The following is a 23,306-nucleotide window of genomic DNA, read 5'->3' as shown; positions in this document are numbered from 1 at the left end:
GAATCTATGACACCTGTCTTCAATATTTAAGAGCCTTATTGAAAACCTTACACTAACAGCGGAGCAGTCCAGCGGGAGCTTCTCCACTCCTCAGCTGCATCAGCCTGGGCAGTCCCTCTGTGCCATACAGCCCCCCTCCGAGTAGGAGGACTGAATGGTCTGGGGAGCTACTCGCTGCAGTTCAGCTCTTCCATGGAGAACGCAGATGGTCATTGACTGCCAACCCCCACACAAGGACCCCCAACGCAGTTCTGTAATCAGCTAGCTGGAAGCAAAGCTTAAGTGAGAATCCTCCCTCCCACACGGTGACCCATCATTCATTTCAGTTCAGTTGAAATTTGACAAAATTGGATTCACCATTTTTCTAATGCAGCAGTTGCCCTGCTATGGAACTTAGAGGTCCCTGAACACGAAATGAAGTTACAGTGCAGCATTGTGCTGAAGCCATATCTTTGAATGTTCTTACCTTTAGGCTCGATGGTGCGAGTGTGACAGGAGGTGCTAGGGGAATAGCTTCAGTGCCATTTACATTACTGGCATCATTATTGAGGGCAGGTTTCTTATTCTTTTCCGCTAAGGATGGAAGAAAACCTGATCAGCAACGGAGTAAATAATGTGACAGGATGTTCCCTGAACAAGAAAACTATTATCCGAACTTGAGGTTTTGCTCCTTTTGCTACACATGTCCTGAAAGGTTATCAGACACCATTCTATTTAGCATCCTGAATCTAAGAAAGAGAGAAAGAAAGGAAGAGAGAAAGAGAGAAAGAGAGAAAGAGAGAAAGAGAGAAAGAGAGAAAGAGAGAAAGAGAGAAAGAGAGAAAGAAAGAGAGAAAGAAAGAAAGAAAGAGAGAAAGAAAGAGAGAAAGAAAGAGAGAAAGAAAGGACACAAAGAAGATGAAAGAAAGAGAAAGAGAGAGACACACAGAGAAAGAAAAAGACAAAAAAGAGAAAAAGAAAGCAAGAGGAATTTATTTCATCGACTTATATGGTAACGGAATTTAAACATTGTGATTTCTTTAGTTATATACAATGTGTTGATTATATCAGAGTATGATTTCAATAAAATGCATAATCATATATTTCTGAACTTTGTTTGATCTTTATTCTAAAAAAAACGTGCCTAGCAAACAGACAGGACTTTTTCATGTCATAAATGATTTTTTAAATCCTAACTTACCAGTTTCGCATTCAGAGTCTGACTCAGAGGCCTCTTCAGTCTCTGAACTCGAACTGCTGGATTCCTCTTTCTTGCTTTCATCCAAAGACAATGACTCCAAGGTCTTGCGTTCCTTTGACAGGTCCTGCACCGAAATCTTCTCCCTGCTGCTCATCCGACACACCGAGCTCCTAGCACAACAAAAATTGAATTAAGGACAGGATCAAAACTAAAAACCTTCCTTGCTAGTAATTCACGAATTGGGAGCCCTATCCTTCAAAAAAAATTACACATTTAAATGGTTTACTCCCAAACACAATCCTGTACTTTCACATCATTGCTTTGCTGCTCACTCAAAGGAAATTCAATAGGTCCAACTAGCTAGTATTATGCATTACTAGAACTACTTCAGATATTTACATGCCAACAGTAGAAAGCCACTGGTCCATCGAAGGTCTCTTCCAAACCTCCCAGTTTCCTTACTGTGATTCTGGAACTATTTGCCCTGGATCCCCTTTGCCATTGGGAATTCACCCAGTCCTTTCTTTTTAAAAACCCTGCCATGATTTCCTGTTCCACCACTCCTGCTAGTACAGTCCCCACCGCTTCATGTGAATGTAATTTGCCTGCTATACACGATGGCGGGTATAACATGGTAGCACTCTTCCAGTAATCAATGTTGTAGATCACCACTGAATAAACAAGACTGCATGCAATGCAGCTAGCTTTATTTAAATTGTAGTCAAGTGATCTGTACGAACTCAGGAAATTAGACGGTCTGAAGTACACAAAAGTTAAATGAAAAGTTAACGAGCTGCTGCTGTTTACATACAGCTGCTGTTTGTTCTTGCATTCAGTGAACCTAAACGAGGTGTGAACTAGCGAGTAATTTCCACCTGAAATAAGTGGAGCAATTAAGACGCTACAACCAGCAAGTTTGAAATTAACATTAATGCAAATAGATAATGGTTATCGTATTTTGGCCGACATAAGCGACTACCCGTTTTAAAACATGGACGTTTTCAGTAATGGGGTCTGTAATCTGTTCTGCAATTGTATCACCTTTTTAAAAATGAAAAATGTTGCTTTTATTTTCCTTCGACTTCAACCTTAAATGTAGCCCCAAGTCCTCAAACTTTCCTGGATCCAGATTCTCCATACTCGGGAAAATCTAGACAACTCCATCAAGCCCCCCCCCACCAACCCCTTCATCTTGCTTTTATATTGATTTTCTTTTTGAAGCTTTCTCCACTCCAGTCCTGGAGGTGCCAGCTTTAGGTCAGGTAGTTCTATAGGCTCCAGCATCTCACTCAAGCAGTCCTTCACGCACGAGCTTCAGGAGAAAATGTTGACCGTGGAGAGCATGACAGCAAATTCTGATCCTGTCCTCAACTAACCTCCACAAACACACACTTTCCAGTAAAAAAAAGGTGGTGGGGGAATAACTGGTTAGTGCTCAGGAGCAGGAACCCCAGCTAATTTCAGAGCTCAGAGATGCACTGTAGTGATCCACTGCCAACCCCCTCATTTTGCTCTCCACTGAGACCAACTAACTCAGCATAGATGGGGAAACAATACTTTGGCTGTCTGATCTTTATGCATCAGTTGCAAACTGTCTTTACCAACTGAGTCACTAGAGGAGCTAAGCAATGCAAATACAGCTGATGCAAATACAGCTGACCTGTAAGAACACCACCCACATTCATTCATTGGGGTTGCATTGAATTTGTTGCATTCATCCAGCTAACCTCAATGAACAAAATAACGATGACTGGTGAAGGAGCATAATTCACAGGCGAGTCACCAGTGGAAAAGAACAGTCGCCCCCACTTCAGCCTGTGGCGAATTTGCAAACTTGGAACGATAAATTCCAATCTTCACAGGACGAATCTTGTTGGGGATAAAAACTGCTCTCCCAATGTTAATCAAAACTCTGAATTTCATTAACATTTTATTGATTTTTTTTATTGTTTTAAAGTGAGTGATCTACATGGAGAGGAGGGAGAGAGGAAGAAAAAAATCTTTCTATCCCTGTGAATCATGCACATCAAAATAAACAGTGCAAAAAAAATCAATAAAATGATGTGTTAGCAACACTGCTGCCCTGTGGGTTTGTAATTGCAGGATTAGACTGTATTTAGTGCAGAGATTGCTTACTTCCTGGGTTTGGCTGGCTGCTGCTGTTGCTGTATAGAGGTTTCGATGATGGCTCGTTTCATCTTTTCTTCTTTTTCGGTCCTCAGCTGTGTTAACAGAAGAATACAGACCAAACACTCATTTGCATCTTAGATTTTCCAAGTTAACTGTTTCTTTCTCCACAGATGCTGCCTGACTTGCTGAGCTTCTCCAGCATTTTCTGCTTTTATTTCAGATTTCCAGCATCTGCAGTATTTTGCTTTTGACGAAGTCCAAACACAGGCTTTTGGGAGAGGCTGAATCAAGTAAGAGCCTCAATGATGGTATTATAAGACACAAAGGACAACCAAATGGATAAATTTAAATAGCGATAATGTTTAATATGTAATTTTTTAAAATATTTTATTTGGTTTAAGCCCTTATTTTGAGCATCTGAAATGTCAGTTATTGAGAAAAAAAATGCAGATAGTCTCTACCTTATCCCCCCCACACCAACCACAAAGCATTGAGTGATTTGCAGGAACCTGGTGACCAGATTGTGCAGAGGGTGGTGAGTTTACATAGACAAAAGACATTATAAATGTGGACAGAGAAATTAATAATAACAAAGTCCACAAAAAGTGCAAAATGTGATAACAGGAAGTGCACACAGATACAAGATTTTTAATCAAATATAGATATATAAAACATATAAATTTAAACTGATCACTCACGTCATCCTGTTTCTTCTGTAGGTCCTCAAGTAATCCCAAAATATCCTCATCTGCAACATCAAATGGTGTCTGGCCCTACAAGAAAAAGAAAATCTCTTTTGAAGCTAACTGCCATTAACAATTTTGAGTTTTAGTTCCATTGGCAACTCTTGACCATTATCAGGCACCCTGATAACTGGACATCTGCTCAGACATCAATTCATTTCTGATATGCAGTATCGTGCAAATGGTCATATTATCTGCAAGTAATGAATACATTTTTGATTTTGTCCCTCCTGTTCTCAAAGACACTTCAACTGGATGTTACATGACCCCTTCTGTATCCATTAACCTTTAGACGAGGGGTTGCCCCAGCCCTTTCTTTTCATAAGCCACTTAGTTGCATACCTGCAGGCTCATGGGCCACACAAAAACTATATACCTTGCTCAAATACCAATTAAACATTAAAATTCCCAAGAGGAGAAGCCAGTGTAAAGCGCATCTAACTTGCTGCTTTCCACTCTCCATTTTGCAGAAAACAATGGGGTAGATTGTCATCTCTACCACCTGGGTGTTAAGTATCTCTGAGGCAAAGCTCAGAAAGGCAAATCTTTTGGCAAGGATCGCATGGAAGTGATTTTCCTTCCATTAATTTCAACAGAAGGAAAATCCAACAGGTTCTGTAGAGACATGTGAACCATCCAGTCATATTTTCCCTCCTGCGCTCTGTCCAAGTGATGCCAACGACCAAGGGGTATGGACAAAAATCTACCCTGTTGTATCTGTCACACATCTGGTGTCACACCTGTATATATGCAGATCTCTATCACACTTGCACCCGATTGGCTGAAATTTCCTAATCCACAGAACAGCCACAAAACACAACTGAATTTCTATGGAACGTACAAAATCAAACATGGGGAAAGATGGCAGAAACGCTTCCAATGAGGAATGAAGGATTTATGAACAACAATGAACCAAGCATTAGCAGTCACTAAAATTTACCAAGCAGAATCAATCCGTCACTCCAATTATTTCTTGAAAGTGCCAGACTGATTCCTGGGATGGTAGGACTGACGTATGAGGACAGATTGGGTCGACTTGGCCTATATTCACTAGAGTTTAGAAGAATGAGAGGTGATCTCATCGAAACATATAAAATTCTAACAGGACTAGACAGACTAGATGCAGGGAGGATGTTCCCGATGGCTGGGGAGTCCAGAACCAGGGGTCGCAGTCTCAGGATGCCATTTAGGACTGAGATGAGGAGAAATTTCTTCACTCAGAGGATGGTGAACCTGTGGAATTCTCTACCACAGAAGGCAGTGGAGGCCAAGTCATTAGATGTATTCAAGAAGGAGATAGATATATTTCTTAATGCTAAAGGGATCAAGGGATATGGGGAAAAAGCAGGAACAGGGTACTGAGTTAGACAATCAGCCATGATCATTTTGAATGGCAGAGCAGGCCCGAAGGGCCTACTCTTGCTCCTATTTTCTATGTTTCTATGCTTTTGGTTACCATCTTGGACTCTCTACTAAGCTGAGCCAATTGGGTCACTGTCAAAGTTAATTGATCAGCTCCAGGATCGATAACCTCTTGCTGCAGGAGATTTGGGCCTTTTGAGAGTTTTCAGCAAGGGTCACACCAGCTCCAAACCCAGCAAGAGTTTTGTTGCGGCCTTCAGAGGTCATTCTCAAGATAGCCTGTGAATCCCCATTTTGAAGTGGCGAGGTGGTGGGGGAGCCGGCTGGCAGAAAAACCGCCCTTGCCTCGCCCACCACCCCCAACAAAAAAAATGGCAGAACGCAGGCGGAAGCAGACTCTGCCCCATTTTCCAGCCTCCCCGTGAGATGATGCACCCCAGTTCTGCCTAATTGGCAGATTGACATGTCATCCTTGCCCAGGGGACATGCTAATCTTCTCTGAATCAGAAGACTGAAGATTGTCGTTTAGTGATGCAACTAAGCCAAAGCGACCAGGTTAAACTCTGATGATTTCTAGGCTGACGTTGAGCTGACGGAAGCAATCCAAGGTCACACAATAACTCAGGTTTAGCACTAAAAGGGTTGATATTAATCCACATTTGTTCCAGCTGGACCATAAGTAGATGATATTGTGGGCTGTGCCCCTCGACAAATTGAGCCTTGACAAGAGGTTTCCTCTTCAAAAAAAAGACTCCAAACAACCCACAAAGAAGATAATTTTATCTGCAAGCATCTGGCTTCTAAATAAGATATTTAAGGAGACAAATTTAAAAATGAAAAAAAAATGCACTTGAGCCACATAAAATGTTTCACTCAAGCCCTGGAGACAATGGATATTGCCATTTCTAAGCACCAGATCACTAATGGTGACGGGAAGGTAGCTAAATTGAACTCCATCACATAACAGTAAAATGGGACTTTTCTCCATAGGAATTTGAATTTAAAAACTTTTTTTTGGCAAGATGTTCTAATTTGCTAAAAGAAAGAAATTATAGTTGAAAGGAACTGAAAAAATGATCAATTTTTTAAAAAACTTACCGAATTGTTTAGTGCTTCCATGTCACAGAAATGCTCCACAAGAAGCCTACAGGAATCCTCCATTCCCCAGTGTGCAGCAGCATGTAATGGGGTCCAGCCATCTTTGTCTTGTGCATTAACACTGAACCCTGCCTGAAGGAGTAGCCTGCAATTAAATTACACTGGTCAACATAGAAGATAACTCCACAGTCACCACAGATGATAAGTATTTACTCAACAGCTTCCAAACATAAGACTCAATACTTGGTGGAGGCAAAATGTGATGCAAGACACTCTTGCTGGAGCTCTTTAAATCATAGAATCGTACAGCACAAAAGGAGGCCATTCAGCCCATCAAGTCTGTGCCAGCTCTCTGAACGAGCTACCAGTTCGTCCCATTCTCCTGCTCATTCCAGCAAATTTTCCTTTTCAAATATATATCCAATTCCCATTTGAAAGTTATTATTGAATCTACTTGCTCCACCCTTCCAGGCAGTGCATTCCAGATCATAACTCGCTGCGTAAAAAAAAAATTCTCATCTTCCCCCAGGCTTTCTTGCCAATTATTTTAAATCTATGTCCTCTGGTTGATGGCACTCCTGCCAGTGGAAACAATTTTTCCCTATCTACTCTATCAAAACCCCTCAGTATTTTGAACACCTCTATTAAATCTCCCCTTAACCTTCTCTGCTCTAAGGTAAAGAATCCCAACTTCTCTGGTCTCTCCATAATAACTATTTATATTTATAATTAAGGCTGCAGTTATCCCACAGTTATTGGTCTCACACCAATAGTGTACAGTGCAGCCAGAAGCCCAGAATTATGCTGCCCAACTACACCTCATACCGAGCTTGGTGACAAGAGGGCTCTGCACATGTACGCACGCACACCTATGCTCCATGGGTAGCTTATTTGTTACGTCATAAGGGGCAGCAGAGCATCTGCTCTCTTCCAGTATTACAAAATAAATCAGAGCTCCCAGAAGAGTCAAGTGGACTGCCTGAGGACTTTCAAAGCACGCAATCAAACTCGGCTGGATTTAAACAACATCTGGTGTGGATTCCAAGCAGTGAGAAACGACCTACTGGATCTAGTCTTGCAGTTCTTGCTTTAGTGCGTTCTGGAGTCCAATCGCCGACCAGACTCTTGATCTGCGCTACATGTCTCAAAACATTTTGGGTGTGTTGCGATACATCAAAGTGAAGATAACAATGCAACTACAATCCTAACACAACAGTGCAACTATAGCTCTAATAAAGATTTGTTTAAAAAATTAAATACATCTCACCCCAGAAGTAAAAAAGAAAAAGAACTTGCATTTATATAGCAGTGTACGTCTTCCAGATCACCCCAAAGCAGTTAACGTTGAATTACTTGGAAATGCAGTGACAGTTATGTAGGCAAACATAACAGTCCTTCTGCAGACAGCAATGTCATGAACGACCATGGGATCTTTAATGTCGACATGAACTGGCAGACAGGGCCTTTTTAACATCTCATTCAAAGCACCGCATCTATTCCTTCAGTGGTGCAATACTGTCAGCCTAGATTATGTGCTCAAGTCCTGGAGTGGGGCTTGAACCCACAACCTTCTGACTCAGAGGGGAGACGGTTACTAAATGATTCAAACAGACATCAAAACCTGATCACGTCCTCACCTGATGTCGACACTAAGTCACTTTCAGCAAGTATGGCTAGATGGTAATTAGGAACAGGGACCACAGGCAATTCCTCCCCTGAGCAAAAGGCCAGCGTTAGTCCATCTACTACCACCTTGCCCAAAATCAGCACAGACCACGAGTCAAACCCGGACTCCTTAGTACCCTCTGTAGGACCACATCCTTGACATAGGGTATATGGGAATTATACTTGCCTCATCACCTCGATGTAGCCTTTGGCTGCAGCGACATGGAGAGCATTGGCACCAGATTTTGGGTGAGATGCCTCTTCGATCTTCCCGCTGTTTAGCCACTGCCTGGCATGCTGCAGCATCAAATCCTCCTCCTCCCGTCTTGCAGACTCCACGTCAATCCCTATAGAGACAGGAGCAGGAGCTTTCTAATGTTGTGACCGCAGTAAGGACACAAAAGTTTTAGTATACCACAACAATGCCGTCACACCCCAAAACTCAAAGTGATGCAACAACTGTGACAAGCACTTTTATTAAACCAATTCATCAGATTACAAAACACCATATTGAAAATCACAACACAATAAATTCCAGAGTGAAACCAATGAGATTTGTGTAAACAAGTCTCATCTGGTTTCACTATGGAATTTATTGTTCACACAACGACAATTTGCATTTATAAAGCACCTTTAATGTAGTATAAATGTCCCAAGGCGCTTCACAGGAGCATTATCAGACAAATTTTGACACTGAGCCACATTAAGAGAAATTAGGACAGGTGACCAAAAGTTTGGTCAAAGATGTAGTTTTTAAGGATTGACTTAAAAGGAGAGGAGTAGCAAGGCAGACAGGTTTAGGGTGGGAATTCCAGAGCTTCGGGCACGGCTGCCAATGGTGGGGTGCAGGGAGTGGGGGATGCACAACATGCCAAAGTTGGAAGAATGTCGAGTTCTCGGAGGGTTGTAGGGCTGGAGGAGGTTATAAAGATAGGGATGGGCGACGCCATGGAGCGATTTGAACACAAGGATGAGAATTTTTTTTAAATAAATCGAGGCGTTGTTGGACCGGGAGCCAATGTAGGTGAGCGAGCACTATAGACATTGTATATGAACATGTGCTGATAAGAGAAGTAGCAATTTCAGTCGTTGTGACTACATCTCTCAATTGCTCTGTTTTAATTATGATAGTCCAACATGAAACAGCACCACTAAGAAAAGCAGCAGGGCCCAGCAAGATTCCCAAGCCAACAAGGTCGACAGCTTTCACTGTTCTCAGAAAAGCACAAACTCAGCCTAAGCGCTGACCTGAATTCCACTATTTCAAGGCCTTGCAAGCTAAGAAGGATGGTTACGTTAGTGAGGATTTACCACAGATGGCAGCTCTGATCTTGCATACACATGAACGTGCCAAGAGGTTGCTAGCTGAATAGGAAAGAAAGAAGGACTTGCAATTATATAGTGCCTTCCACGACCGTTGGATGTCCCGAAGAGCTTTACAGCCAATGAAGTACTTTTGAAGTCGTAGAATCATACTGCACAGGCCATTCGGCCCATCGTGCCTGTGCCAGCTCTGTGAAAGAACTATTTAAGTAGTCCCACTCCCCTGCTCTTTCCCCATAACCTTGCAAATTTTTCCTTTTCAAGTATATAACCAATTCCTAAGTGTAGTCACCTGTTGTAATGTAGGAAATGCAGCAGCCAATTTGCACACAGCGAGGTCCCACAAACATCAATCTGATAATCAGATATTCTGTTTCAGTGATGGTGATTGAGGGATGACCATTGACCAGAAGTCCCCTGCTCTCTTTCAAAATAGTGCCATGGGATCTTTTACATCCACTTGAGGGGGCAGATGGGGCCTCGGTTTAACGCTTCATCCGAAAGAGGGCACCTCTGACAGTACTCCCTCAGTGCTACACTGAAGTGTCAGCCTAGATTATGCGCTCAGGTCTCTGAACTGGGACTTGAACCTGAACCCACAACTTTCTGACTCAGAAGTGAGAGTGCTAGCAACTGAGGCATGGCCAACACCAATTGCACTAGTAATTTACACACTGTTGTTTCATAGTTGCCAGAATCTTGAACATACCCTTCTTGGTAATTTGAGCCTGCAGCAGGGTCTCCATGTAGTCCTCTTCTGCGAGGTCAATTGGCAACTGCCCGTCACTATTCACAGCAGCAATATTGGCACCGTGGTTTATTAAACACCTGCAACGTATTAAAATAAAATATATAAAACATGTATGGTTTCAGGTTTGAAAAAAAAAAATCATTATGGAGAAACAGATGGAGGGGGAGGTGTGGGACATCACTCGGGTTCAAAACAGGAGAGAAGCCAAGATAAATAAGGAAGTGATGCTTAAGCAATGCCAAGCTTACAATTTGAAACTTGTTGAGATTGTATGCGGAAGACAAAACTTGAGACGGCAAGGAGTTTCTGAATTTTGAGGCCCTGAGAACTTAAGAGGAGGAGATGGTACTAAATCTCAATTTTAACTGTAAAGATGCAGGGAGAAGGGGTATAGTTTAATAAAAAAAATAAATTCAGTCGCCCTATAATGTAACACAGAAGCATAGAAATTTATGACACAGGAGGCGGCCTCATTCGGCCCATCATGTCTGTGCCGGCCAAAAAAGAGCTATCCAGCCAAATCCCACTTTCCAGCTGTTGGTCTGTAGCCTTGTAGATTACGGAACTTCAAGTGCATTTGCAAGTACTTTTTAAAACGCGATGAGGTTTCTGCCTCTACCACCCTTGGCAGTGAGTTCCAGGCCCCCACCAACCTCGGTGAAAAAAATCTCAACTCCCCTCTAATCCTCCGACCAATTACTTTAAATCTATACCCCCTAGTTATTGACATATATGAAGACAGAGTATCTAAGTGCAACAGAACTTCATAAATAACTAACTCTGACACTCAGGTAGTCTCCCAGTATAGGTTCAAGTCTGGATCACTGATATCACCTGTTACATGGGGTTGATCTACAACAAGCAGCCAACTTGCATTTGTATGGCAGTTTCAACATAGAAAAAGGCCCAAAGTGTTTTAGAGGGAATGGGAGAAAAACAGATGACGGAATAGACACTGAGGGGGAGTTAGTACAGACCTTCAAAAGTCTGGTGGAAAACGGTTGGATTTTAAGAAGGTTTTTTCGAAAGTGCAGAGAAGTGGAAAGGTTTAGGGAGGAAGATCCAAAGAATATGGCTCAGGCAGAGGACAGTTCTGCCACCAGCGGTGGGCGAAGATGTGGGAAAAAAAGAGGAAGAAGATACACAAAAAGCCAGAACTGGAAGGCATGCAAGGCTGGAGGAGGTTGCAGAGGTAGAACTGGGCGAGGCCATGGTGAGATTTGAAGAGGAGTTTAAATTTCAATGCATTAGGGACAGGGAGGGGTAAGAGGGACATGCACGGTCACACGAAAGAGTCTGGGTTCCTAATTACCTTATGGCTTTGGTTTAGTGTAACAGGTATTTGGTGTATTTATGCCAGCACTCCAAGTATAATATTCTTTGACAGAACAAGTCAACGAAATGCTACTGTATAGGTGTCCCCAATTTGGTCTGCACCTACTAGTTTTCATAAAGGACATTAGTGTTTTTGTTCCTTTAGCTGTCCTAAGTCTTAAGTTATGTTGTTGCCAACTACTGTTTCATGGTGGCTCTCAGCAAACCAAAAAGTTATTTAAAAAAAAATCGATGTAAACAAAGAATGCCTCTACAAGGTGTCCCCAGTGACAGTTGTATAAGCGTTGGACAAGGATGTGAATGGAGGCAAGGGAAATGCAATCAGTTATATTACAAAAGATATCCAGTACTCCCCACTGAGCATCTAGTGAGGACCCAAACCTAAACTCGCCAGTTATCTAATAACCAATGACTGACTATCCTTTCTTGGGAGTGTGTGGGGGGGAAAGCAGGCAGAAGAAATACACAGGGTAGAAAGCTCTCAGACAATTGGCAAGTGGGATGTATTGCTACCAGAGGGGGGGGGGGGGGGGGAAGACAGTTTGCACTCTGCACCAGGTAAACAGAAAGTTTACGTGTAGATTGTGAGTAGTTTGGCGAGGATACCTAAAGAAGGTGATCAGTTTCTGTAGGTCAGGTATCCAGCAGACAATTGGGCGGGGGGGGGGGGGGAAGGTAGTAGTTTCAGCACTATAACAAACATTTAAAATCAGAAATACATATAAAAAGGTAGGAGATGACAGAGAAGAAATCGACAAGCACAAAAATAAAAATGTAACTGTCCTCGACGGCTGCACCAACTCCAAGTTATAGAACCCCGGGTAAGAACACATATCTGATTTACCACAACACCCAAAGTTAACAGCTTTGGCAAACACAATTGTTAATTGTATCCATATGATTTATATCAATGAGTGTTAATTGTATTCAGGTGGTGCGTATCAATTAGGGACTCTCTTGTATCCAGATGTAAGAAAGCTGATCTAGGGTGTGGTGTGGGTGTAATGTGGAGCTCTGTGAATAAAGGCTTGGAAGCAACTGAAGACCAGGCTCCTGTATTCTATCCTTCACCAATGGCTTATCCAGTTTAGAACAATATGGTTTTGACCTTTTTTTTGTGTTCAGCAATATCACTACTCTTATTATGCATATACTGCTGTTAACGTACTATTGGTACCCACCGTGTCAATAGACTAATGTTGTGTCCTACTCAATTCACCACCTCAAGCTGCTCCCGGCACCATGACCACCTCCATTCAGATGTGTAACCATCAATGTTTTACCAGAGTGGTTCAAACTTTTCTCTTCAACCACATCCCTAGTTTGGAAGGACCAAAAATCTATAATTCTGGTGCTGGGTATTTTTCACAGTTCAAGTGGGACATAATGTGAAAATTTGACACATAGAATCATACAGTTATGGCACAGAAGGAGGCCATTCAGCCCATCATGTCTGTGCCGGCCGAAAAAGAGCTATCCAGCTTAATCCCACTTTCCAGCACTTGGTCCATAGTCCTGTAGGTTACGGCACTTCAAGTGTCCATCCAAGTACCTTTTAAATGAGTTGAGGGTGTCTGCCTCTACCACCCTCTCAGGCAGTGAGTTCCAGACCCCCTCTGGGTGAAAAAAATTCTCTTGAGCTCCCCTCTAATCCCTCTACCAATTACTTTAAAATCTATGCACCCTGGTCACTCACCCCTCTGCTAAGGGAAATAAGAGTGGATAGGAAAGACCTCTCTCGTCCCGTCATAATTTTATATACCTCAATTAAATCTCCCCTCAGCCTCCTTTGTTCGAAAGAAAACAACCGCAGCCTATCCAATCTTTTCTCAGCTAAAATTCTCCAGCCCTGGCAACATCCTCGTAAATCTCCTCTGTACCCTCTTCCAGTGCAATCACATCTTTCCTGTAATGTGGTGACCAGAACTAGCTGTGGCCTAACCAATGGAACTAATCAGAGATGGCCTGGTCTGTGATTGAAACTAAGGGAATTGAGAGGGCATGCGAGATGGCAAAGTCGAGAGAGTGGTCGTGAATGGGGGTAGGAGAGTTTATATGGAGGGAGAGGTTAACGGAGGATAGGAGGGTAGTGAATGCAGAGGAGAGGGGCAATGGCGAGTTGAGATGGCAGTTGAAATACCTACTGCCCTGACTGAGAGCTGTACCACAATCCTATATTTGTACCCTCCAACTTACTTTGGAGTAATGCAATGGTTGATTCACAGATATACGTAACTTACTAGCAAGTCTCCCATGGCATTGTTCACAGCAGGGTGGAGGTTAGGCTGTTTTATAAGGGCAGGAGTATTACACCATGGAATGTCCAATGTAATATTCTGCTGCTATGTGTCCCTTTAAGGCCAAAGACATCACACTGCCTCCTCAAGCCAATTAGAGGCCAACTGATCTGAACAGATCCTCGGGTCAATTAAAGGTCAGACTGACTTTCTTCCTCATACTTTTTTTTTTAAAAACTGACTTCTGAAGTTAATTAGAAGGCACGCTCAGTTGGTGAACAAGTTTCTATGTATTTTTTTTTGTAATAATTCCAATGTATAAAGTGAGAGATATATATATAGCCTTTTTCAGCCGCTGGTGATTGTATGAGTCTACTATACCATTTTCTGTCAGCTTTTATTAATAATTCTTCAAATGTTTCTTTACATCTGCTTTCTCTATTACACATTGAAGTATAGCATATCAATCAACCCTCAATTACACCCTTGTGAGTGTTCCAAAGGATTCTGGGGGAAGCCAGCAGTGATTTTTGTCTTGAAATCCCTTTATCCAGTATACAGATAAAGAACAGGGCAGTTGGGAGCAAAACTCTTCATTGTACCTGCCCCCAGTACCACATACCATGATTACACAGGTGAGCTACAAACCAGGGAACAACTACATTCCCCACGTCACAGTTGCAAGGGTAACTTCACAGGCTCCTCTGTAATCTCAGTCCTGGCTTCAAGAATCACAGCCCAACGCTCTCATACTGAGGGGCAAATCCAGAAAATGCCATAAAATGTACTGGCTGACCACAGCCCCTATGGCATATTTTCAGCTATGTCCGGATCGCACCATCCGGATCTTTAATTGCCTCTCTTGCAGGCAACTCTTGACATAAATATAAGACAGTCACTAATAAATCTAATAGGGAATTCAGGAGAAACTTCTTTACCCAAAGAGCGGTAAGAATGTGGAACGCGCCATCACAAGGAGTAGTTGAGGCAAATAGCATAGATGCATTTAAGGGGAAGCTAGATAAGCACATGGGGGAGAAAGGAATAGAAGGATATGCTAATACAGTGAGATGAAGAGGGGTGGGAAGAGGCTTGTGTGGAGCATAAACACCGGCATAGACCAGTTGGCCCGTTTCTGTGCTGTAGACTCGATGTAACCAACCTTGGACTTTTACATCAGGAACATCAGTATCTATATCTGCTCTCCATTTCGCCCGGAGGCTGCAGTTCATGACATTGATTACTCGGTGTGAATTGTACAAAACAAAAAGCTTTTCTAAATAAACTTGGTTTTTATATCATTAGTGGCACATTTTATAACACTGTGATGGATTAACATACAAAAACTATTAGATGTACAGCCTTATTAAGCTTGTGAAGAAGCGGGGGGGGGGGATAAATACCACAACAGACAGCAGTTAATGTAATCTTTGGTCAACACACCCAAATGACATTGCCAACTGCACCTCACACTAAGAACAGACTACAGAGCGCGTGCCTGTATGCTTGGAAGCACGCACGGAGCTCAGCTTCCTAAATAACAACGTTGCTTCTCAAAAATATTGAAAAACTATAGATTAACAATATTCCATAGAGCAGAACTTCCCGTGCACAACAACAACTTGCATTTATACAGAGCCTTTAACAAAGTGAAATGTCCCAAGGCGCTTCACAAGAGTGCTTTCAGACAAAATATGACACCGAGCCACACAAGAAATAGGAGCAAGAGTAGGCCATACGGTCCCTCGAACCTGCTGCGCCATTCAATAACATCATGACTGATCTTCATACTCAATTCCACTTTCCTGCCCGATCCCCATATCCCTCGATTCCAAAAATCTATCTCTCTCACTCTTGAATATACTCAACGACTCAGCATCCACAGCCCTCTGGGGGAGAGAATTCCAAAGATTCACAACCCTCTGAGTGAAGAAATTCCTCCTCACTTCAGTCTTAAATGGCCGACCCCTTATCCTACGACTATGTCCTCTAGTTCTGGACTCTCCAGCCAGGGGAAACAATCTCTCAGCCTCTACCCTGTCTAGCCCCTTCAGAATCTTATATGTTTCAATGAGATCACCTCTCGTTCTTCTAAACTCCAGAGAGTATAGGCCCATTTTACATACGGTGATATTAGGGCAGGGCTTGGTCACAAGAGTTAGGTTTTAAGAGTGTCTTAAAGCGTCACAAACCTTACTTCCGGGTGTCACAATTTTTAATCTCCATTTACCATTGCAAATTGCTACATCAACATTCCCCATTCAATTCTTTTAATGTCAACTGTAAATCAATAAAAGGGAAGGGAAGAGGAGCATTGGCCATAGTGGTAATCACAGTAAGAAGCTGACAGTGAAAAGAGTGAAGGAGAGGCAGACAGTGTTGCCACAATTTATTATGTAAATAATATTGATATCAATATGGGAAAAAATAAACTTAAGCCAGTTCACTTCTTGCACGATGCTCCTAATTCACCAGTGACAGACCAGTAACCATTAGTACTTCACCCTAGTGTCACACAGCTCAAAGTGACTCACCTCCTGACTCCCCAAAGCCTTTCCACTATCTACAAGGCACAAGTCAGGAGTGTGATGGAATACTCTCCACTTGCCTGGATGAGTGCAGCTCCAACAACACTCAAGAAGCTTGGCACCATCCAGGACAAAGCAGCCCGTTTGATTGGCACCTCATCCACCACCCTAAACATTCACTCCCTTCACCACTGGCGCACAGTGGCTGCACTGTGTACCATCCACAGGATGCACTGCAGCAACTCGCCAAGGCTTCTTCGACAGCACCTCCCAAACCCACGACCTCTACCACCTAGGACAAAAGCGGCAGGCACATGGGAACAACACCACCTGCACGTTCCCCTCCAAATCACACACCATCCCGACTTGGAAATATATCACCGTTCTTTCATCATCACTGGGTCAAAATCCTGGAACTCCCTTCCGAACAGCACTGTGGGAGTACCTTCACCAAACGGACTGCAGCGGTTCAAGGCGACGGCTCACCACCACCTTCTCAAGGGCAATTAGGAATGGGCAATAAATGCCGGCCTCGCCAGCGATGCCCACATCCCATGCACGAATTTTTAAAAATGCTGCTTTCAGGCACAGCCCCAAGTTTGCAGCATTGATTCTATAATTGTACCAAGTAGTGTCTTCACAGTTCGAGCAAATATAATGAAAAATTTCACACCCATTATGAAACTGAAATCAGAGTGAAAAAACATACATCCAGACTGCAGTTGCGTGAAATTTCACACTCCCACATTAATACTTCACCGAATGGCAACCCAAAGATAGAGGTCACTAATGAATCATTAGCAACCTACACAAAGCTCATGAAATGCATTGCAAGGCCGGCTAAGACTCCAAGGATTACTCACGACCATGGAATCAACCAGACACCTCAGCAGCCCTGCTGGATTCTGCACATTCACATTCTTTTACTTGGGGCAAAAGACAACTCACTTAACACTTGGTAAATTCACTCAAGTCTATCTTTTCTGAAGTAGCGATGTCAAAACTTACTCTACAATTTCAGAGTAGCCGCAAGATGCAGCCACGTGCAGTGGCGTCCATCCCTCATTATCCGGTTGGTCGACATGGGCATGCTGTGCTAGCAGGAATTCCACCATTTCTGGGTTTTCATCAATACATGCCTGAAAATAAAACACATGCTGTTTGAGACACGCAAATGAATTCACCCCACCTCCCAAACAACTTTCTCCTGAGGATACTAATTCAGACAGGGGTGCACTTTCACAGGAAACTGCAGCTTTCCAGTACCTTACATTCTTTGTTGAATCACACAACAGATAAGGAGGCCATTCAGCCCATTGTGCTTGTGCTGGCTCTTTGAAAAAGCTATTCAATTAGTCCCATTCCCCTGCTCTTTCCCCATAGCCCTGCAAATTTTTCCTTTTCAAGTATATATCCAATTCCTAAAGTTACTATTGAATATGCCTCCACCACCCTTCCAGGCAGTGCATTCCAGATCATAACAACTTGCTACCTAAAAGAAATTCTCATCTCCGCTCTGGTTCTTTTGCCAATTATCATTGTGTGTGAACCCAGGCAGCATTGTTCAATAGCAGAAAACATCACAACCCAACCCAACCCAGTTCTTACCCAACACACACATGCCCTAGCAACAGGTCACACACACACATGCCCACATCTTAGCAACAGGTGACTGGACAGGAATCAATAACACAAACCCTGGGTGATTTCCCCCTTCCAAGTAGTGTCCCAATTGGTAGAAATCAGGTAACTGAGCACAGACCAGGAATTGTACCTGGAACCAAATTGTTTGCATGGCTTAGAACTAATGTTTTGTACCCATTAAGCCACTGGGGGAAACTAGAAGGAATTAAATTGCTAGGGGGATAGAATATAAAAACAGGGAGGTATTGCTGCAGTTATATAAGGTATTGGTGAGACCGCACCTGGAATACTGCATACAGTTTTGGTGTCCACACTTAAGAAAAGACATACTTGCTCTCGAGGCAGTACAAAGAAGGTTCACTCGGTTAATCCCGGGGATGAGGGGGTGGACATATGAGGAGAGGTTGAGTAGATTGGGACTCTACTCATTGGAGTTCAGAAGAATGAGAGGCGATCTTATTGAAACATACAAGATTGTGAAGGGGCTTGATCGGGTTGATGCAGTAAGGATGTTCCCAAAGATGGGTGAAATTAGAACTAGGGGGCATAATCTTAGAATAAGGGGCTGCTCTTTCAAAACTGAGATGAGGAGAAACTTCTTCACTCAGAGGGTGGTAGGTCTGTGGAATTTGCTGCCCCAGGAAGCTGTGGAAGCTACATCATTAGATAAATTTAAAACAGAAATATACAGTTTTCTAGAAGTAAAGGGAATTAGGGGTTATGGGGAGTGGGCAGGAAATTGGACATGAAGCTGAGTTCGGATCGGTCAATGCCCTGTGGGTGGCGGAGAGGGCCCAGGGGCTGAGTGGCCGGGTCCTGCTCCTACTTCTTGTGTTCTTTAGATTTGTGGTTGGGATCAGATCAGCCATGATCTTATTGAATGGCGGAGCAGGCTCGAGGGGTCGATTGGCCTACTCCTGCTCCTATTTCTTATGTTCTTAAATTCTAATCAATGAACAATGAGGAACAGTGGGATTAGATGGAAAAGGCAACAAAAAAAAAAATCTTGTACCCTATGATGCTCCCTGAGGACAACACTAAGCGCTGTAACACAAAGGAACATAAATTACATTGAGTTAAAGTGACATATCCCATGCATGCACTCACTCCTCGCCAAAGTGGAGTTGTTTAATTCAGTGTGCCATACAGACAAACAAATGTTGCAGGCGCGTGACAAAGATGCTCCAAGTGTGCATGCACATAGTCGGCAGCAACAGAAGCTGGAACATTTGAATCGTGTGCTCAATTTTAAAAAAAAAGTTTAAGTGCAATGTTTCCCAAAGGTTTTGCTCATCACTAGTTGGGAGGCCTAGAGACTCAGTGCCAGGTGCAGAGTCAGGGGAAGCTTGGAACAGTCAGAGAGGATCATTGCCTGAATGTAGGAGTGGGGGCAGGTTGGGGGAGCTGAAAGCTAAGAAGGATCATTGCCAAATGGGGAGGACATGGAATGTCAGTATACCAGGTCAAACCAACAAAAACACACTGGCATTATTTTTAAATTCATTTCTGGCTGTTGCAGTTTGTCCAGACAAACCACATCTGCTAGAAGGGGAAGCAATGGGCTGTAAGGAAAAAGCTGCAGTTGCTGGAAATATACAGCATCTGTGACAAACAGAAAGAACTTGCATTCATATAGCATCCCACCTTATCCTCAGTGCTCCACAACGAATGAAAATTACTTCTGATATGTAGTCACTGTTGTGTACAATAACTTCCATATATAGAGTGCCTTTAACATAGTAAAACGTCTCAAGGCACTTCATAGGAGCATAATCTGACAAAAATCGACATCAATCCAAAGGAGGCATTAGGACAGGTGACCAAAAGCTTAAGGAGCATCTTAAAGGTGGAGAGGTTTAGGGAGTGAATTCCAGAGTTTAGGGCTTAGATGGCTGAAGGCACGGCTGCCAATGGTGGCGTGAAGGGAGTGGGGGATGCAAAAGACGCCAGAGTTGGAAGAACGCAGAGATCTTGGAGGGTTTGTAGGACTGGAGGAGGTTACAGAGATAGGCAGGGGCAAGGCCACGGATGGATTTGAACACGTGGATGAGAATTTTAAAATGAAGGCGTTCAAGAACCGGGAGGCAATGTAGGTCAGCAAGCAAAGGGGAGATGGGCAAGTAAGACTGGGTGCAAGTTAGGATATGAGTTTTGGATGAGCATACATTCACGGAGGGTGAAAGAAGGGAGGCCGGCCGGGAGAGCATTGGAATGGTCGAGTTTGGAGGAAACAAAAGCACAGACGAGGGTTTCATCAGCAGATGGGCTGAGGCGGAGAGGAGACGAGCGATTCTACGGAGCACTGAGGATAAGATGAGATGCTATATGAATGCAAGTTCTTTCTGTTTGTTACAGATGCTGTATATTTCCAGTAATTGCAGCTTTTTCCTTACAGCCCATTGCTTCCCCTTCTAGCAGATGTGGTTTGTCTGGACAAACTGCAACAGCCTGAAATGAATTTAAAAATAATGCCAGTGTGTTTTGTTGGTTTGACCTGGTATACTGGAAGTAGGTGATCTTGGCGGTGGAGAGGATATGAGGTCGGAAGCTCAGCTCGTTCAATTTTTATCTATGCAAACATAGCAGTCAATTTGTGGAGAGCAAAATCCCACAAGCAGCAAATGAGATCAATACCAGTTCATTTGTTTTGGATGGTTGAGTGTTAGCCAACACACTAGGAGAAAAATCTGCACTTCACAAAGTGTCATGAGATCATTAACATCTCATTCCAAACTGGCATCTCTGACATTGCATCACTCCTTCTATACTGCAGTGGAGATTGAACCCACAATCTTCTGACTCACAAATTGAGCCAAGCTGACACCCAATGAAGAGTTACACCTGAAACGTTAAACTTTCCTTATCGCTTTATAGATGCTGACCAATCTGCAGTATATTTCCAACATCTTCTGCTTTTGTTGCCACTGCATGGCATCATCCAGACTGAACAGCGAGTTACATGACGCACCTTTCATAAACCATGAAGCTGCAATTAACCTTTAAACCGAAAATTCCTAGTGCATTTAAATCCAGGCTTTTAAAAAGTAACCAAATGAGAAATAGAAGGGACACATTTCAAGTCACTAATCGCCATTCCGGGACTCAGACTGTGTGTGTACAGATTGTCATGTTATGACCCATCAATTTGGGCGCGCGTTTAAGGCAGATCCGGGCTGACGTTTATCAGGTTCACCCATGAAACTTTCAACCCAGCCCCAGAAATTTGATGATTTTAATCTTATAACCAATGTTAGTGATCCCTCCCTCAAAACTCGGGAGCTCGCTTCTCTGCTCAATACTCTGACAAAGGGAGTGCCAGAACTTTTAACAGAAAGTGCATCAGGTTTTTACTTTTCAAAAGTTTAAACATGGATATATAAATACTTCAAACGACCCCTCGACGCGGAAACCGAGGTGCATCCTGGGAGATGTAGTCCAACCCGCCTTGCGCGGCGCATTCCCAACCTGGGGGGGCCAACGGAAGCGAAACTACACTTCCCAGAGTTCCCCGTACCACGCAATCACATTTCGCCCATGCGCATTTTGCACCCGGCCAGCGCGACCAGGCATGCGCAGTGCGGTTAAGCCATCGCGGCGCAGGCGCACTCCCCACCTGGTGGAGCGCGCTGATTCCGTCCGTGTTGGCGCAGTTGACGTCGGCGCCTCCTCTCAGCATTTCCTCCGCCTCCTGCGCGTCTCCGCTGGCGCAGGCCGCCAGGAACTCCGCCGTCGCCTCGAACCTCACCCGCCTCAGGCTCGTACTGCCGACCCCCCCGCCCGTCCCGGGCCGCGCCAGCCACCGGGGCTCGCCCGGTTCCAGATCGGTACACGAGCCCTTCCAGCGCTTCAGCTGCTGTTTCCGCTTCTCTTTGGCAGCGACGGCGGCTGCGGCGGCAGCTCCGCTTCCCGCCCGCTCCGACATCTTTCGCTGCGGCCGCCCTCTTTCTGCTGGCTGCTGGTGCGTGATGACGCAGGTCCGGTGGGTGGGTGGGTGGGGGGGGGGCGGCGGCGTGACTGCCGCGGGGTTGTGGGAAATGTAGTTTGCCGGCGCCCGCCAGGAATTGTGGGAGTTGTAGTCCAAGGGCTTGTTGTCCAGCCTGCTTGGAATGGGTGGAGTTGCAGTCCACAGAACTCAGACCCTGACGGGTGTCCCATCACAATGTGGTGCAGCGAGCAGTTAGGAAGGCGAATGGTATGTTGGCGTTCACCGCAAGAGGATTTGAGTACCGGGGCAGGGATGTCTTACAGCAGCTGTGCAGGGCCTTGGTGAGACCACATCTGGAGTATTGCGTGGAGTTTTGGTCTCCTTCTCTGAGGAAGGATGCCCTTGCCATGGAGGGAGCGCGACGAAGGTTTACCAGACTGATTCCTGGGATGGCAGGACTGACGTACGAGGAGAGATTGGTCGACTAGGCCTGTATTCACTAGTTGTAAACAATTTTACAACACCAAGTTATAGTCCAGCGATTTTATTTGAAATTCACAAGCTTTCGGAGGTGAATGAGGAAGGAGGAAGCCTCCGAAAGCTTGTGAATTTCAAATAAAATTGCTGGACTATAACTTGGTGTTGTAAAATTGTTTACAATTGCCAACCCCAGTCCATCACCGGCATCTCCACATCATATATTCACTAGAGTTTAGAAGAATGAGAGATGATCTCATCAAAACATATAAAATTCTAACGGGACTAGACACAGGGAGGATGTTCCCGATGGATGGGGAGTCCAGAACCAGAGGTCACAGTCTCGGGATACGGGGTATGCCATTTTGAACCGAGATGAGGAGAAATTTCTTCACTCAGAGGATGGTGAACCTGTGGAATTCTCTACCACAGAAGGCAGTGGAGGCCAAGTCATTAGATGTATTCAAGAAGGAGATAGATATATTTCTTAATGCTGAAGGGATCAAGGGATATGGGGAAAAAGCGGGAACAGGATACTGAGTTAGACGATCAGCCATGATCACTTTGAATGGCGGAGCAGGCCCGAAGGGCCAAATGGCCTACTCTTGCTCCTATTTTCTATGTTACTATGTTCCAATGTATTTTGCGAGGCTGAGAACAAACTAGCAGCATGGGCCTGTTTGTTGCCCTGGAAAGACCATAAGAGATAGGAGCAAGAGTGGGCCATTTGGCCCTTCGAGCCTGCTCCACCATTTAATGAGATCATGGCTGATCTGATTTTTACCTAAACTCCACTTTCCTGCTTTTTCCCCATATCCTTTGACTCCCTTGCTGATCAAAAATTTGTCTAACTCAGCCTTGAATGTATTCAATGACTCAGCCTCCACAGCTTTTTGGGGTAAAGAATT

At 43.9% G+C, this 23,306-nt stretch overlaps 1 protein-coding gene across 1 annotated transcript in view; it reads right to left on the bottom strand.

The window, feature by feature from the left end:
* Positions 1 to 21,948, bottom strand: part of LOC137305605 (protein phosphatase 1 regulatory subunit 12C-like) — a 53,342-nt gene extending 31,394 nt beyond the window's left edge. Inside the window, exons 1-9 of the mRNA XM_067974464.1 lie at positions 21,610 to 21,948; positions 17,361 to 17,491; positions 10,211 to 10,329; positions 8,366 to 8,525; positions 6,514 to 6,658; positions 4,009 to 4,083; positions 3,317 to 3,402; positions 1,181 to 1,350; positions 467 to 573 (exon numbers count right to left, since the gene is read on the bottom strand). Of these exons, the coding sequence (XP_067830565.1) occupies positions 467 to 573; positions 1,181 to 1,350; positions 3,317 to 3,402; positions 4,009 to 4,083; positions 6,514 to 6,658; positions 8,366 to 8,525; positions 10,211 to 10,329; positions 17,361 to 17,491; positions 21,610 to 21,918 (1,302 nt within the window). The 5' untranslated portion in view covers positions 21,919 to 21,948. The remainder of the gene's footprint in view (positions 1 to 466; positions 574 to 1,180; positions 1,351 to 3,316; positions 3,403 to 4,008; positions 4,084 to 6,513; positions 6,659 to 8,365; positions 8,526 to 10,210; positions 10,330 to 17,360; positions 17,492 to 21,609) is intronic.
* Positions 21,949 to 23,306: the final 1,358 nt, after the last annotated feature.

The sequence above is a fragment of the Heptranchias perlo genome, chromosome 40, assembly GCF_035084215.1.
Source record: "Heptranchias perlo isolate sHepPer1 chromosome 40, sHepPer1.hap1, whole genome shotgun sequence".
NCBI lineage: Eukaryota > Metazoa > Chordata > Chondrichthyes > Hexanchiformes > Hexanchidae > Heptranchias > Heptranchias perlo.
The sequence above is the reverse complement of the archived record's forward strand: the minus strand, read 5'-3'. Positions and strand labels throughout refer to the sequence as shown.